General features: G+C 40.1%; 2 protein-coding genes across 4 annotated transcripts in view; one reads left to right on the forward strand and one right to left on the reverse strand.

Annotated features, from left to right (window-relative positions):
• hspa12a (heat shock protein 12A) overlaps positions 1-6692 on the forward strand; it is a 57772-nt gene extending 51080 nt beyond the window's left edge. For all 3 annotated transcript variants that reach the window (XM_077613290.1, XM_077613292.1, XM_077613291.1), the window contains one exon: positions 1532-6692. In XM_077613290.1, the coding sequence (XP_077469416.1) occupies positions 1532-2163 (632 nt within the window). In that variant the 3' untranslated portion in view covers positions 2164-6692. The remainder of the gene's footprint in view (positions 1-1531) is intronic.
• Positions 5894-17443, reverse strand: part of LOC144084664 (inactive pancreatic lipase-related protein 1-like) — a 29399-nt gene continuing 17849 nt past the window's right edge. The window contains exons 10-13 of the mRNA XM_077613294.1: positions 16939-17065; positions 14910-15024; positions 14288-14455; positions 5894-13916 (exon numbers count right to left, since the gene is read on the reverse strand). Of these exons, the coding sequence (XP_077469420.1) occupies positions 13847-13916; positions 14288-14455; positions 14910-15024; positions 16939-17065 (480 nt within the window). The 3' untranslated portion in view covers positions 5894-13846. The remainder of the gene's footprint in view (positions 13917-14287; positions 14456-14909; positions 15025-16938; positions 17066-17443) is intronic.

Here is a 17443-nt window from a genome sequence, read left to right on the forward strand (position 1 = left end):
ATGAGAAACTCGTCTGAATTAATTAGTTCCGTGCTCGTAAATATTGTTATACACGAAAGATATGCAAAAAAGACCTGGCTTGGTCGCATCACGAAATTTTGACCGCATAACGGGCGAATTATTTGATCGAAATTTCCCCCGTAAGACGAGCATTTTGTATGACGAGCAGTCGTATGACGAGGTACCACTGTATATATATATGTACGTGAAAATTTCGTAAGTAGAGGTGTACTTTATATGTAAATTCTCTAGTTCGTTCCACGGTCGATCCTCACACAACTGCCAACTAAACCCTTTAAAATTGGTCACAATCAATGTACCCTCTAATTTTTCGTTGGTCTGAGCAGAAAGTCAACCTCCCTGAGCGCACTGAGTACCAGTGTGAGCGACATCATCGGTACTCGGATGATTCGTCTAAAGACGTTTCGCCGACGGACGTTTGACAGACGGGCAGGTCGCCGAATGAACGTTCGGCGGAACGTCCATTCGGCGACCTGTCCGTCTGTCAAACGTCCGTCGGCGAAACGTCTTTAGGCGAATCATCCGGTCACGACATCATCATTGCTCGCTATGGGCACACCAGTATCACACCTGCCACAAGCAGGTGCATGTCAATGTTCCCTCTAATTTTTCATGTAAAACATGCTGTAAAACACGAAAAACATAAGTGGACAGAGCTACTGCCACTGGCTGCCGCTTAAACGGCGCCATCATGGGGAAAGGGGTAAAAAAAAAAAAAAAAAAAAAAAAAAAAATCCGATTTTTTTTTTACTGCGCGCCATATGATTGCTGCTGCGCAGAGAAGACGAGAGTAGTGCGCAATTGCGCACGCGCGCAGCTTAGAGGGAACACTGGTCACAATGTCCCAATTTTGTATGAAAGATGCGAGAAACACAAAAATGAAAGAAAATTATTTGTTAATGTTTTAAAATGAATATACTGGCCCAAAATCCCTGTGAAAATGTGTGCTGCACTGGTGAAATAGTTCCCTCCGCGTCCGTTATAGAGATAGAATGAGAGCGATGAAATGAGAGCCCAGTAGGGGGTAGCAGGTCTTTAAAATGAGAATTAATGCATCCGCGACATTTTCAAAATGTAATAACGGATAAGGAAATGCATTTACTTTTGGGGGGATTTCGCATCTTGGATCTTTTTCGTATCTCGAGTGACTCATTTGCATATAAAAAAGTATGCATGTGTGCTAATTATGCACACTAGGCACGGGCCACCCTAATTCGGTGGCCAGCCAATTGCAATGCACAGGGAGACTGACAAACATTCGCGCTCGTACTCATACCTCGTGGCAACTTAGAGTGTTCAACTTGGCCACTATACATGTTTTTGGGATGTGGGAGGAAAACGGAGTACCCGGAGAAAACCCATGCAAGCTGTCAAGAACATGCAAACTCCACACAGGTAGGATCCACTTGGGATTGAATACAGAATTGTGAGGCTGGCGCGCTAACCACTTGTCCACTAGGTGTGAGCTTTATTTATCAATAATTTAGAGTTGTTGTTTTTTCCCATGCAGATGAGCTCTTTGAGAAACCAGAAGTCAGTGACATCAAATTCCTTTTCCTCGTGGGAGGCTTTGCAGAATCCCTTCTGCTACAACAGGCTGTCCAGAACATGCTTCAGGAACGCAGCCGTATAATTATCCCTCACGATGTCGGCCTTACCATTTTGAAGGGCGCAGTGCTGTTTGGCTTGGACCCCAGCATCATCAAAATTCGCCGCTCCCCACTTACGTATGGTGTTGGTGTCCTCAATCGCTTTGTAGAGGGTAAACATCCGCCTGAAAAGCTGCTGGTGAAGGATGGAACTCGCTGGTGCACCGATGTCTTTGACACTTTCATCGCTGCCGACCAGTCAGTTGCTCTCGGCGAGAATATAAAACGGAGCTACACACCAGCCAAGCCCTCACAGCAGGTCATTGTCATTCACATCTACTGCTCAGAGAAGGAGACAGTAGGATTCATCAGTGAGTCTGGCGTCAAGAAGTGTGGGTCACTTCGCTTGGATGTTAGTGGCACAGAAAGTGCAGCCCCACGCCGTGAGATCCAGACACTCATGCAGTTTGGTGACACTGAAATTAGGGCTATGGCAGTAGATGTCTCCACTGGCCGCACAGTCAAAGCTACTATTGACTTCCTCAGCCATTAGGAGGGCAGTGAGTTTCTGGTAATTTTTGGGGAACAAATGGAAATAATACACACACCTAATAGAATATTCAAATATTCTAAATTGAGCCTGACAGAAATTTAGCGTATTATACTATGAAATCAAACCTATCACTTAAACCATTTACAGCACACATTGCTGGCAATCAAATGGATGTCCTATTTATGCTTAATCTCTTCGTAGCTAAATGTTATTATGACACAAAAGCGTAACATCTCAAAAGAAAAAAAATGTGTGGGTTAAGTACAGTGAAAATAATACTGATGCTGTGAATGTAATAGGGGTCTTTGTGCTCTGCACTGCAGCTTTAGGTAAACGAAGCCGAAAAGAGAAACGGGTCATCCTTGTTGCCAAGCGTTCATATTGTTGTCATGTTAATAAGGTCAAGGTCACACTGGGCTTGTACAGTATTACAATCATTGTGTTACGTACTGAGGGTTCTTTCAATACCACTAAAGGAATTAACATAGCCACTCTTTTTTGTTGAGCACATTTTTAGGCCAAATGCCCGTGCTAATGCAACCGTGCCATTCGTCGGGTTTACAACGAGCATTCGAGAGCTACAGTAAAAAGAAAGGAGGTACTGGCTAGGAATCCTACTGCACAGCTCGCATGAAAGGCAAGTGCATGTACTACTACAACATAAACTACTCATCCACAGCTGTTGCTTTCTGTAGGCATAAAAAAGAAGAATTGAAGGGAAATGCAGCATTCAATAATCTTCAGCAAAAACAAAGGTTAGCTAAAACACTGTCTTTATTAGTATGTAGTCAAATTTCTTCATTGTCAGTGTAATTTTTTCAAATGTGAGCTTGTGTGGAATAGTAAATGCCATCACTCTATTGGCAAGAGCTGTGAAATTATTCAACGATAGGCAATAAATTCAGCAATCTCAAACACTAGTCACACTATCAGATCTTTTGCACTGGCTGCATTTTTGTTTAAGCTTGAAATTAATTGATATAATTTGGCCATTCGTATATGATCAGTCTTAGTTTGGCCAACAGTAAAATGTATTTATTCTTGTATATACAGTATTTAAATATTGTACAGATTTTTAGCATTGTGTCAATAGCTTTAGCTTCAGTAGCTTTATGCACAAGTTTGAGAGAGTGAGTCTATCCGTGCTTTCACACATACTAAGGCACATCGTCCAGCATCACTCGAAAGCCACTGTGACATGTTTTGCTGGGAAAGCAGATCATTCATTCGTTCCAGGTCCATTCACTTTAGAATGTCACAGCACGCCGCTAACTTGCATGTAGTCAGCATCCTACCTCTTCTAAATAGATAGCCGTAATTGATTTGTACTGATATTTCAATTACTGCAAACCCATGGAAAATTATTTCAAATTCTCTTTTTGTTGTTCTTGCAAAATGTCCTTATTGAAATGTTTATCATCATCAAACAAATGCAAATATTATAGAGAAAGCGTTAATGATACATTGACGCAGTTAATGTAAATGTGGCTTTTATTGAGAAAAAATAATATTCAGAACCATCTGGGCTTTTGTGGGAAAGTAATAGCTTTACTTACTTTACTTAATTGGGTACTTAAATAAAATTCAATATATTGTGTTTAAGCCGAAACATGTAGTCCTTTGTCCTTGGTTGAATACACCTAAAAAAAATGCACCACTCTCCAACTTTTAATACCATTTCACTTTTGACCAGAAAGGCAGAGTTGCCACTGAGTCACGTCACAGACAGACAAAATCTTTGCGCGCCTCCTAAATATTGACGTTCCTTGATATGCTAAAGGCGTTGAATGCCATTGCGGCATAAATGAGTGAGACACGGGAAGGGAACGCTCTTCCCCACTGAAAATGCACACGTGTTGTGGCGACCTGTATGCTGCGAATAAATAAAAATAAATTCTCATGAGGTCCACCAGCATGGTGAAGAGGTCCAAGATGTAGCGGTTGGTCTCTCCGTCCGCTGCCTCTTCTTCCTTACTCCCCGATGGCATCATTTCAACGAGGTACTCATCACCTCGTAAGGGGTTCTGAGTGGCTTTCGAGCAGTGTGTTGGCATCATCCCATTTTAACGGCCGTATCTACGGCGTAAATCTCGCATAATGCTGGTTCAATTTTTCATTCCTAGTGGTTACCATTCGCTTGGTGTCCTTGGAAAAGGATATTCTTGCCGTATTTCGTATGTTCGCTTCTTCTTTCTTGGCATTACGCACAGTAGATTCATTTATGCCAGAATAATGTACTACACCTTTAGCATATGTGGCAACGTCACTTTTCGGTCACTATCATCATGTTTCGTTTTTTCCTGGGCCTGTCTTAGATGGCCCAGGATGCTTAGGGGGCCTTTTCAACAGTGACAAAAATCCAAACAAAGCTGGAATAGACTCGGCCTGGTCTTTCTCCAAAGGTGATGTGCGCGATGGGAAATTTACTCGCAACAAAACAGGAAAAGGCAAGATGTCATTCTTCTCAGCCTTGTATAATATCCGGCGCATCATTCTTCTTGTACGGTGAAATATCACTTCTTCTTCAGCACTAGGTACCACCCCTATCCAGTCTGGTTTCCATATCTCCCTCCCCTACCACACCTGAATCAAATGATCATCTAATCAGCAAGCTGTCCAGGAGCTTGATCGGGATCCTGATTTTTTGATTTGGGTGTGTTGGTGGAGGGAGACATGGAAAACAGACTGAATAGGGGCCCTCGAGGACCGGAGTTAGAGACCCCTGCAGTAGTCAGTGAGACAAAGCTCAGCTTTCCCAAAAAATGCCAACTTAAATTCATGATTAAGCAAGGTGGGGAATTGCTTTATAAGACAAATTCCTGTGGTTTAGATTTTTTTCTCTTATGAATAAATGCACAATTTAATAACTCCACTTAATGTTTAATTGGGGTAACTAGATATGAACATTTGTCTAATGTTTTTAAATATTTAAGTAGGGAAATTATTTTTAAAAAGTGAGAATGGGACAAAAAATCATAGCAGTGTGGATAGTTTGGGAAATAGCCCAATACGTCAAATATAAGTCAAGTATATCAAGTGAATAGTATTCACGCATTTCAGCCCCGTCTGCCTTTTTTTGTTTCTTATTGGAATTTTTAATAGGTATCCTGTATCTGTTATAAATACTTTCACTATCAGTCAATACCACCTGACATGTTTAATGTCAAAATCACTGCTGCCGCATCTCAACATTGTTTTTTGAACTTGCCTACAGGTGAATTTTTAAAACATTTCTGTGCCTTGCAAAATTGTCCTCATTAGCATATACATAGACATACATATGTAAACTTCAGTGATGTTTCTTTTAAGAATATATTGAAATAGAATTTAAAACTGCTGCCAGTGTGTCATTTATAGTATTCTACTAAATGAGAAAGAATTCTGTAGTTTCTGTTGTTATTACATAAATGTTGCTCAATATTATCACAGAATTTAGATTGCAAATAATTAACTTTACTTTGAAACTACCTACAAGTTAAAACAGCATCTCCACTTGTACTCTAGTTTGCCTCAATTATTGCAAGACACAATCAGCAACCAGCTCTATGAAGCTTGTACTACAATTTGATTGATTGTATTATGGCCATACCAAGGATACATGGGAACACATACTGTAAAGACAATAGATGGTGTTCCAATTTTTATCACATGACTTTCTCTGTCATTTATACATGTTTATTTTTTTTGCTATTGTCAAATTATCTATTAATGCACCTTATTTTTGTCACATTTTGTGATTATTTTTCAAAGGGGATATAAATAGATTAATGGAAAATGTGTTACAGGTTTTAAAAGGATATATAGCTGAAAATGAGGATACCCTTAAAGGTATCCTATTACATTTGTCTCCTTGTAGTCATATCTTTCAATCAAACAAAACAAAATGGCAACCCCTGTGAAAAGCAGAAAACATAGTACACTTGCACTGTAGTAATATAACCCATGTTGTGCTTCTGTGTTTTCAACAATTAAGTCAATTTCTTACTTAAATAATTGAATACTAATACTGATTCTGGCTTGTTGTGCATTCCATTAACAAGCAGCGCACATAGCAGTTACCAACTACTTTCTGCAATACATGTTTTGCATGTCACAACATCAACATCAGCAAGTTTTGCTGCTGGTTGCCTAAAATATGTTGGGTGGGATCAACTGTGGGAAACTCTTTGTTGACCACCACATCACTCTCTACTGCACCTCTGACAAAATATGTAATGGAATCATGTACTGAACAACACAATTTGTATAAGGCAGAAACATTTTATTGTAAGCCCATTGTTGTTTGCTAAATTAGAAAAACTGCAAATGGATGTGTCTTTAAAGTAGAAACACAATCTGTAAATCAAGTACTGTAGCTTCTATACGCTATTTACAATATACATGTAAACACGACATGAATTAACCTACATTCATTTCAGTCACTCTTGAATGTATGTACTTCTTTTTGTTCCTTTTTAAATTGGTGATTATCACTAGTTGCTTCATTTTGTTGTCTGCTGATTTCATTTAATAAAATGTATTCCAACCATATAGAACCTTTCACTGTCAGATTCTTATGGGCGCCATTTGTATAGTAGCACTAGCTGAAAATGACAGCAATATTTTGTTAGATTTAGCGTTTGAAATGTGGTGTGAAAATTTTAGATTCACTTTTTATTTTGCTCATTTACAATATTTACCAACTTAAAGCCCCAGGTGACCTTAGGGCTGACGTCGTCGCCCTTAAACGAAAATAGAGCTTGCTCAGCGGACTGGACGGCCGGTAGGGCCGCGGAGCTGATGGTGGAATTTTCCAGAAATGTTTCAAAGTGCAAGCTGCAGGCGACGTCATGGGGTATGCCGTCGCCCTTGTCCGAAAATGGCTTTCTTTTTTTACGTGTTTTTTGCATTAATCAGTCCAGAATTAAGGGAAAAACAATGGGTCCGGTGATATATTCAAAAAATACATTCCCGTTTGTGATATATTCAAAATTTACATTCCCGTTTGTGATATATTCAAAATTTACATTCCCGTTTGTGATATATTCAAAATTTACATTCCCGTTTGTGATATATTCAAAATTTACATTTCCGTTTGTGATATATTCAAAATATAGGACTGATACCCGGGTGGATGAGGCATTAGAGCTTGTATTCGGATATGTGTGGTTCTCATTGCTCGACCAGCGCAGTGGATACTGGCAGGTTACCCCTCACGCCTGAGTCAAGATCAAAGACTGCATTCTGCACCACAAGAGGGCACTGGCTGTTCAAGGTCATGAGTTTTGGGCTTTTTAACGTTGTTGGAACCAGTGCCTGTGGACATCTGGAAGTAGGAATGCTTGGTCTTCCTGGAAAAGGTCCTTGTCCACGGGAAGTCCTTCCAGACTGCGTTGGGTTCCCTGAGACTGGTGTTGAGATGGAAGGATTGTAGCAGGTGGACTGAAACTTCACCCCGAGAAATGTCATTTCCTACGGCAAGAGGTGGAATTCTTGGGGCACAAAGTGAATTACAGGGGCATCAGCACGTTGGAGGACAAAATTCATGCAATAAAGGACTGGCCGGTTCCAAAAGACCAGATCCAGCTCGAAAGTTTCGTGGGACTGTCATCTTATTTTCGGAGGTTCGATAAGGGATTTTTCTGCATTACTCCCTTAGTTTTGGCTCCTGCAGAACAATTAACCCTTCATATGGACAATAAACTCAGGAGACATTCGTCAACCCCAAGTGGGTGCTCACCAATGCCCCTCTCTTCACACAGCCAGACCCAGTCCTCCAATTCATGCTGGACATGGACGCGAGCAATGTGGCCATGGGAGCCATGCTGTCGCAGCAGGGGCCTGACGGTGAAAGGGTGGGGGCCTATTTCAGCCGTATCTTCAATAAGAATGAGAAACGTTATTGTTTGACTAGGCGCAGACTGTTGACAGTTGTCCTGGCTGTTAAACACTTCCGATATTACCTGTGTGGTATGCCTTTCAACATTAGGTTGGACCATGCTGCACCGCAGTGGCTGATGTCCTTCTGAGAACCTGAAGGTCAAGTGGCATGTTGGCTAGAGGTGCTTCAGGCATTCAGTTTCAGTGTGGTTCACTGGGCCGGGGCTAAGCATGCCAATGATGATGCGCTCTTGAGGAGACTAGGTGCTGTGGATGGTTGCAGTTCCCGTGACCGGCAGAACGTATGAGAGATGGACTTGCTGGAGGGCAGTGCTTCTGATAGACCATCCTGCTGTACATTAGAGTCAATGGATGTTGGAAAGTGGGTGGCCACAGGAGGAAGACGACGAGCTCAAGTTCTGAGTGGCTCTCGAGCAGTGTAGGAGTGGATTCTGCCTGCCTGTCGTCCACCATGGGAGAGCGTGGTGGGTCTATCTGCAAACACGAAAGGACTGTGGAGCAAGTTTTCAGTGCTACGCATGATTGGAAAGAGCCAGCCGGTGAAAGAAGTTGGCAAGTTGTAGTACCTAGATCCCTAGCATGTCATGGGGGCAAGGGCTCTGGTCACTTTAGAAGCACCAAGACCCTTCGGCGGCTGTGCCAAGGATTCTACTGGGGACAGCACCAACGGGACATTGAAGACGATGATTCATGTGCGGCATTCAAGGGTCTCCTGGAATAGACGCATGCACATCTTCAGCAGCAAGTGATAGGAGCACACATGGAATGAGTGACTGTGGTGTGATGGGGCCTTTTCCTCTCATGGAGAAGTGGAATAAGTATATGTTATGTGTGGTGGCAGACCACTGGATGGCTTGGAGGAAAACACAGAGTGGCGGTTACCCCTGAGGGCAGGAAAGTCGTCCTGCATACAGGGGCAATAGCGTTCCATTTTTTGAGTTGGGATTTAATGCACCAATGGCTCAGGAACAAGTTGTGATTCGAAGTTCTAAGGAAGTCCCTGCTTCCCCTGTTCCTGCTTCACCGCAAGTGCGTTACCCGATGGTCATATTTCTGTTCAAGACCGGCTAAAACGGAGGGCAAGAAGACCATTGTTCGAAGATTTTGTTGTTGACACCTCGGGCAAGAGGATTTGTAAAAGGGGGGCAGTGTGATGTCCAGAAATATGCACGTCCCTTTCATGAGCGAGGACTGGTGGACGGTGAGCAAGGGGGAGGGGAGCGAGTGGAGTGGTATATAACTGTGGCGTGGACCAGCCCCGTAGAATTATTTTTCAGTTTATTCGTGTTTGCCGTTTTGCAGCTGTTCAATAAACCCAATAGAGCCACCACTGACTCCCCTCTTTCCTCCTGTGGAGACGTGGGTAATTACAATATAGTAAGCAAACAATATATAAAGCAGGCGATAGAGAAACTTAAGGGACCAATTTATCATTGATAGAATTTTGAAATACTGAACAATCACGGATTCCATTGAATCATTAGTTATTAGCCCCTTTGGTAGAGAATTGCTTTCCTCATGGGCGGCCCGGCGGATGAGTGGTTAGCGCATCGGCCTCACAGTGGGGGACCTGGGTTCAAATCCAGGTCGGTCCACCTGTGTGGAGTTTTCGGGCCTACGTGGGTTTTCTCCGGGTACGCCGCTTTCCTCCCACATTCCAAATACATGCATGTTAGGCTGATTGGACACTCTAAATTGCTCCTAGGTTTGCCAGCGTGAATGGTTGTTTGTTCCTTGTGCCCCTGCGATTGGCTGGCCACCAATCCTCTGGCCCAAAGGCAGCTGGGATAGGCTCCAGCACCCCGCGCGACCCTAGTGAGGATAAAGCGGTTCAGAAAATTAGATGAGATGAGAAATGATTTCCTCATTAGCTTGTGAGTGTAAAGCCACACTGCCATCTTGTGATATTTTTGCAGAACGTCTTTTATTTACCACATATCTGTCTGTAACTCTGCCAACGATGACGATACAACCATGAAAAAACGGAAATAATTGTCTGTAATGGCGACTTTAAGATTTTCTTCTTTTACCTGCATTTTAGGGAAAAATAAGATGTTATCTATTACTGCTCTTAACAATGCATTACTTTGCCCTACCATGTCACAACAGAAATACATACACAGTACTTTATAGCGTACTTAGGTATGTAAACACTTCCTAATCTCTTGCCTCTCATCTCATTACTTCACTCTAGTGCTTTTTCAGTCCCGGTAAGAATATGGTCAGACTTTGGGTTCAACGGTTCAGATATTATTACAAATAAAAAAAACTTTAAAAAAAATATTTACTTTCATTTTATTTGGTAAGTAGCGTAAAAGTGAAATCTCCCACCCATTAAATGACAGTTATTTGTTAAAATTCTACTTAAATAAATGTTATTTTTAGACTATTAACTACTACATTCTATTGACTTTTTCTAATGGAAAATATGTCCAGGGGGTTTGATTTTATGAGTAATTCTGGAATATAAATGGTTTTGGAATGACTGTTACAGGTCTATGCCACCAGGTCTATGTGCAGTGGTTCTTTTGCCTAACTTCTCTGCGGGAAGCGTGGGATTGATTTCCACTTGGGGGTAGTGTGATTGTGAATGTTGTCTGTCTCAATTTGTGCCCTACGACTTTATGCAGCTAATTTTACTTTAAATAATACAAAACCGGGCAGCCCGGTGGCACGAGTGGTTAGCGCGTCAGCCTCACAGCTCTAGGATCCTGGGTTCAAATCCAGGTCATGTCCATCTGTGTGGAGTTTGCATGTTCTTCCCAGCCGGGCCTGCGTGGGTTTCCTCCGGTTACTCCGGTTTCCTCCCACATTCCAAAAACATGCATGGTAGGCGGATTGGATACTCTAAATTGCCCCTAGGTAAGGGTGTGAGTGTGCATGGTTGTCCGTCTCCTTGTGCACTGCACATTCAGGGTGTCCCCCGCCTCTGGCCCGGAATCAGCTGGGATTGGCTCCAGCACCCCTGCGACCCTAATGAGGATAAAGTAGTTCAGAAAATGAGATGAGATGAGAGATTATTTATATCCAATAGTACTGTATTTTAATTGCAATACAACTCAACTTAACTTCTAACAGTGATGCACCAGTTGAACAAGACATAAAACACATCACCGTATTACATTTGTACATTTAATGTATTATTTTTACAACAGTGGCGCTAAAGAGTCACTCAACCAATCACAGGGCAAAGTTTGTTGTAGTTTGGATGTGTAGGAGTGTGTCTTTGTGGAAGCAGACTGCGGACAGGGATAGGAGGTTGCATAGGCTTAGCTAGTTTTCCTGGAATAGCCATCACGAAAGTGCAGTTGCTACGGTAATCGGGGGACACACTAACTCTAAATGATCCTCCACTCCGCTGCCCCCCCACCTCCATTCATTCTTTTGGTGGCTGCAAAGTTGCAATTGGTTAACCAATGGTATTGTGGGACAATAACAGTTTGACTGACTCATTTTGTCTTTTTGTACATTGTTGTCTGAAAAATAGACCAAGTTAAGGTAAGGAAATTGTGATGGTCGGTAATAAATATTATATCCACATTTTACTTTTGCCCATGTTTTCAGCACTTGTTTTCAAACATAATTCATTTATCTAAATGAAAATCACAGATCAATGATTTTTGCAGGACCTGTAACCTAACTAAAATGTACGTAGCATAGGTTACTGCCTCATTATTGGACATCTCCACCTTGTTGTGTATATCACTTACGTTATTTTCTTTATTTCGAATGAAATTGCTCTTAAAGATGACACTAACAGCTCACTGGCCAGGGGTTACATTTGTTGTGTAAGCATTCCCGAGGAGTACTTTTCTTCCCCTTCCCACCTTCATCTATACCTCAACTACTTCACTACTGGTCTATAAAATGCTTTGTTAGTAATAATGCCACCCCCAAAGCTACTGGCTTAAAGAGCAGAGAAAAGGAAGTGCTGTCATTTGGAAATTTTCCCTGACAAATACACATAATTACAGGAATTAGTCTGCTATTTTGTCATTAGCCGTCACTTTCAATGAGCCAATAATGAAAAGAGAAACAAGACTGTGAGACAAAGACGGATGTCTTTCGAAGATTTCAAGACAGCCCCCACGCCACCTCTGAGCCCACACATTCACTTTGCCCGTTTTATTAATATTATTAATGAAGTCAGTCTTGAAGCATGGAAGTGAAGAGTTTCATCCTCTGATTGGTATTGTGTGAGCGCTGATGGCTCTGCTCAGAGTAATTTCAAATAGACTTTGTTAGCACCATGATGAAAATGGCAGCTCGCCTTTTTAAAGCTGTGTATTTGCAAGGATGATTATAGGGTGTGCATTTAAACAAATGAAGCCAAAACAATGACACACAATCAGGACTTCATAAACCAGCAAAAGGCCACCGACAAATTAATGAGTGTGCTGCAGACACATTCACAAATGCACATGTTCAAGACTTTGGAAATACAGATATATGTGACGCATTCTGCATTCCAATTAGCAGGTGAAAGCAGTGATCTCACCATGTATTTTATTGCTGGTTTTGTGTTTCCATAAATGACACGTCTCTGCATAGGGGTAATAGTTACTTGTTCCTTGTCTTGACAGCTCTTGACACTAACAAGTATTCCTGTAGCTTGTTGACTAAAACCCTGGAATGTGATGGTAATAATGGTTTAATAACATAGCAAAGGTAGCCATGTAGCATGATAATTTTTTTTGTAATGAAGTTATTCCCTTCAAACTCCTTGTTTAACAAATATTCTCAGTTACTATAGCCAGGTTTCTTCTTTCTTTGTTTTCCCAATTTTAGTGTTTAAGATCATTAAATAAATCAAGAATAATACATCTATCGCGTTATCTACTGACCTAGCCTACTTAACTACCTACAGTATTCCGTCGAATTTTACGGATACTGTAGAACAGACATTGCCGCGATAATCGAAAAACTGCGACGTAGGATCATCCCTATTATTCTTCATACAATATCAATAAGTGGAGATCGGGGGAAATCAACTATCACGCCCATATTTTATTTGGATACTTAATATAAAATACCGGGATAGATAGAAGCCGCGAATGTTGAAGCTGTGAAATGGTGAACAGAACTATTTATCTATCTATTGACCAACCAATCAATCTTTTTAAAAATATTTTGGGTTTTTTCTCATAAACAAAAATGTTTTTAGTGCAAAGTTTCCAAATACACACACACATAATTTTTGTTTGTTTCATAAATAGTTTTCCAGGTTGGAGGCCTGCCAAGTTGCTACTACTCAAGTAGTTGTTGTTGTTCTTTGTTTTGGTCATTAACTTTGAAGTCTTACTCCTCAGTCTTTCTTGAACAGATCTTGTTGAAACTAGTGGTTATGTACAATGGGCCAGTAGCAATTTATCCTCAGAGCATGATTTTTTTTTGTATTTGGCATGATGAATTAATTGTCTATATGTTAATCAGTAGATGGCATGCACTCCTTTTGTTGTAAGACAATGTTTGTTTTCTTCTATCTTTTTGTATCTTTACTTCTATTAATATTTTCTAAATTGCAATATGACATTGTAATATTTTTTTCCATATAAAATTGCATCTTTTGTGTATGATCTATCATTTTTTAACACTTAGACATACCTCAATCTGAATTTTAAGGTTGGTCTTTATAGATTAGGTCAGGAAGTGGCACTTTGTCTCAAATGTTTGAGAAGCAGTGTAGTAATAAAGTCTCAATTTGCATTTGATGAAATGACTGGAGAAAATTCCACTAGATAGACAGATTAAATAGATTCTATTTCAAGTATTTATTGAAAGGCCATTTGGGCAATTGGGGTTATTAAGCTTGGCATGGAAGAACAGACTGAATCACATTTTCGGCGACGTTACCAGTTCCACAGAAGAGAGCGCTGTGAAAGAGAGGCGAAAGGAGACATTCATTGAAATGTTAGAGACAATGATTTTCATTGTTATTCCAAGAGCATTCAACTTTTTGGTTGACAAATATACACCAAAACATATTTGATTCACTGATGAAATACATTCAGTGCTTTTGTTTTACTGTAGGTTTTCTCTATTTGTGTGGAATCCATTTTTAATTGTCACCTATAATGCGCACTTGTTTCAATCAAGATGGTACAATGCTTCTCTCTAGTGGCCAATTTGTGTAGTTAAACACGTCAACATGCAGGAATGTAGCATTTCAAAGGAAGAAAGTTTAGAGATAGGTTCCCCACTGCCATTGTTTTAGTTTTCTATCATCCATGTTATGTTTACTTACACCTTCTTGTCTTTTCCCCTCATCAACTCCACTTTGGATGCACCATACTTTGGATTCAGGGGGTTGAAGATATGGTTGTTCCATCGAAATCTGACTTCTTTTACGGTACTTACTTCAATCTCTGCATCAATGTGCATTTCGTAAGTCTTTCCTGGCTTCATTATGCCCCTGTAAAAAGATAGGACGGCTATCTTAAGTCAATACAATTCATGATGTGAGACCATTGGACTGGCAATGAAATTGAAACCTTCAGCAATATGATGTGTTCATGACAGATATACTAGTTGGCTATATCTGGTATAAATGTGGTCACAGTTTTAAAGGCTTTATTTTTATTTTATTTGGGGCCTTACTGTAGGCCATTTGTCATCATTTTCATCCACATAAGTGGAATGAATAGTCTTTATGTGTGTGTTCAGTACTTGAGCCTCAACAAATGATGATTAAGCTGATCACTGATTGATTCTTGTAACGATTTTAAAAAGTCTTCCTGGCCAATGGCAGTATGATATCTTGACTGTTAAAGAACCTGAAGGAAGGTTGTAATAAAATCCTGAAACATTTTCAAATCCTGCATGTCATGTGAAAATAAAAATCTTTCAGATTTGTCTAAATGCCTTACACATATAGTTTGTATTCCTTTGTGCTGTCGTTTTCTCCAGCTAGAGCCACATACATGAAGCCTGGGTTTGACCACCAGGGACCATCCAAGGTTAGCTTTAATTTGTAGCTGTACCCTAGGTAAAAAAAAAAAGTGCATTGATTTATTGATTATTTTTTATGCAAATGAGTTACTCGAGATACGAAAAAGATCCAAGATATGGAATCCCCCATAAAGTAAACACATTATCTTATCCGTTATTGTATTTTGAAAATATTGTCATGTATGTATTTATTCGGACTTTAGAAAATCGCTACCCTCTACCGGGCTCTCATTTTATCGCTCTCATTCTATTGCATACAATGACAATAAAAGCATTCAATTCAATTCAATTTGGTGTCAACAACCACTATCCATGTTTCAAGATTCTCTCTAACATATCTGTCCACATCGGCTAAATGCTCCCCTTACTAATGATTGCAATTCCCCTTATTAAGCGATTAAAAACCGTGCAAATGCAATGCGGCACTTATTTTCTCACACACAGGGCACACATAAAAGTCTAAAATGTATGTACTACTACAAGGTGGACGGCTTTCAGGCCTGGTAGAATGGGCTCTTACTGCCATCTGGTGGACAAACATGAGTATTATGTCTCCCAATGTAACGGCCGCGGAGGGAACTATTTCAGGGGTGCAGGGCACATTTTCACAGGGATTTCTGGCCATTGTATTCATTTTAAGACATTAATAAATCGTTTTCTTATAATTTTCTCGTATTTTTGCTTTTCTCATGTCTTTCATAAAAAAATTGGGACACTTTGACCAATTATAAAGGGTTTAGTTGGCAGTTGTGTGAGGACCGTGGAACGAATTAGAGAATTTGCATATAACATGCATTTCTATTTATGATGCGCTGCTTCCAGATGTGTTTTTATAGTTAAGCATCTAACCAATCACATTTTCAGCTATTATTTGTTGCCAGGGTCAGAAATCTGCCTTGAGGCCTTCACAATCATTCTGCAGGCTCTGCTGCATAAAACAAGCGTCGATAAAACTGTTGCTTTAACCAATCAGATTTCGAGTTGGCGAATCCAAGGCCTTCTCACAGGCGTAGGGATACGTCATCGCTTTCACCAAATATGATTGGCTAGTGATAGAGTAGACTAGCCAAAGGCTTCAGCACCCCCCGCGACCCTTGTGGAAAGCGGTTCAGAAAATGAATGAATGAGGAAGACATTGCAAGGCAATGGAGTGACGAGTTGATTATTTCTGAAAAAGCAGCTATATTTAATGCTAGAATAGAAAATGATTTTGCATGCTTGTTATTCATTTTAATACATTAATAAATCAGTTTCTTTTATTTTTGTGTTTCTGTTGTTTTCAAACAAAATTGGGAAACTGATCATTTTTAATGGTTTTATTTGGTAGTTCTTTTGAGGACTGTGGAATGAATTAGAGAATTTAAATATAAAGTACTGCTCTACTAATGAAAAATCCAAGTTACAAACAAGTTCTGAAACAAATTAATTCAGGGACCACTGTATAGGAATAAGCCGATGCACACGCTAGATTGGTTGCCATCCAATTGCTGTTTGTAAAAAATATAAAAGTAAGTTATGTTTTTAAAACTAATATATATTTTAAGTGTACTGTTTTTCATATTCTTACAAGGGAATTCCTGTCAAGTCACCAAAACAGTTGTAGTTCTGCTTGTTAAAACTATCTTTGAAGTCCTACTGCGTCATTATTTGTGAACTACTAAGCTTCTTGAAACTTGGAAGTTACGTAGCATATGTCAGTATATTTTGATCCTCGAAATACAATTTCAGTTTATTTTTTATTTTTTATGAGGGCTGATTAATTTGGTAGATTAGGAGTTAGCCATTAAAGGACAGTTATCATCTTGTAGTAATATAGTGCTTGTTAACGAAAGTGAGATGCTGCGGTTAAAAAAAATGGCGTTCAGGAAAAAGTGACATCAGTAACAGGTGTCAGACCTAAAACTATAAAAATAGCCCAATGTAGTTTAAAAACAACAGGATACCCACGTCCATAAGGTTCAGAACTGCCTGTAGTGAGGAAGTACTTTATCTGTGTGGTGTTAATTGAAGAAAACCTGTCTGCATAGTGGCCCATCAGAGGACATTTGTCGTTAGCGCACGGGAAACATTTTCCCTGTAAATATAAAGACATGGTGAGGCAATACAAGAGGAAGTAATAGCTTGAACAAGACCTAAGAGTGGATTTGTGGGTTTATTTTTTTAGCGGAAATGGGCATATCCTGCTAAATAAAATGCAAAGGGCTGTCCAAAATTGACAGTAGTGTTTGTAGACTTGCGGGAACAAGATTTATGCCCATGATATCTGGCTGCATGGCCATACACAATGCTGGCTTTGATCAACAAGTGTCCAAAGCCGGGATAAACTGCCATTATCACCAACAGCTGCAGATTCATGTTGTCCCAATGGAAGTTGGAATGGATGTCTGTTTATATCTTCCCTCTGCAGCACCAAAATTCAATCTCGCCGAATCCACTTCTAAAAGCAAATAAA

The sequence above is a fragment of the Stigmatopora argus genome, chromosome 11, assembly GCF_051989625.1.
Source record: "Stigmatopora argus isolate UIUO_Sarg chromosome 11, RoL_Sarg_1.0, whole genome shotgun sequence".
Classification (NCBI taxonomy): domain Eukaryota; kingdom Metazoa; phylum Chordata; class Actinopteri; order Syngnathiformes; family Syngnathidae; genus Stigmatopora; species Stigmatopora argus.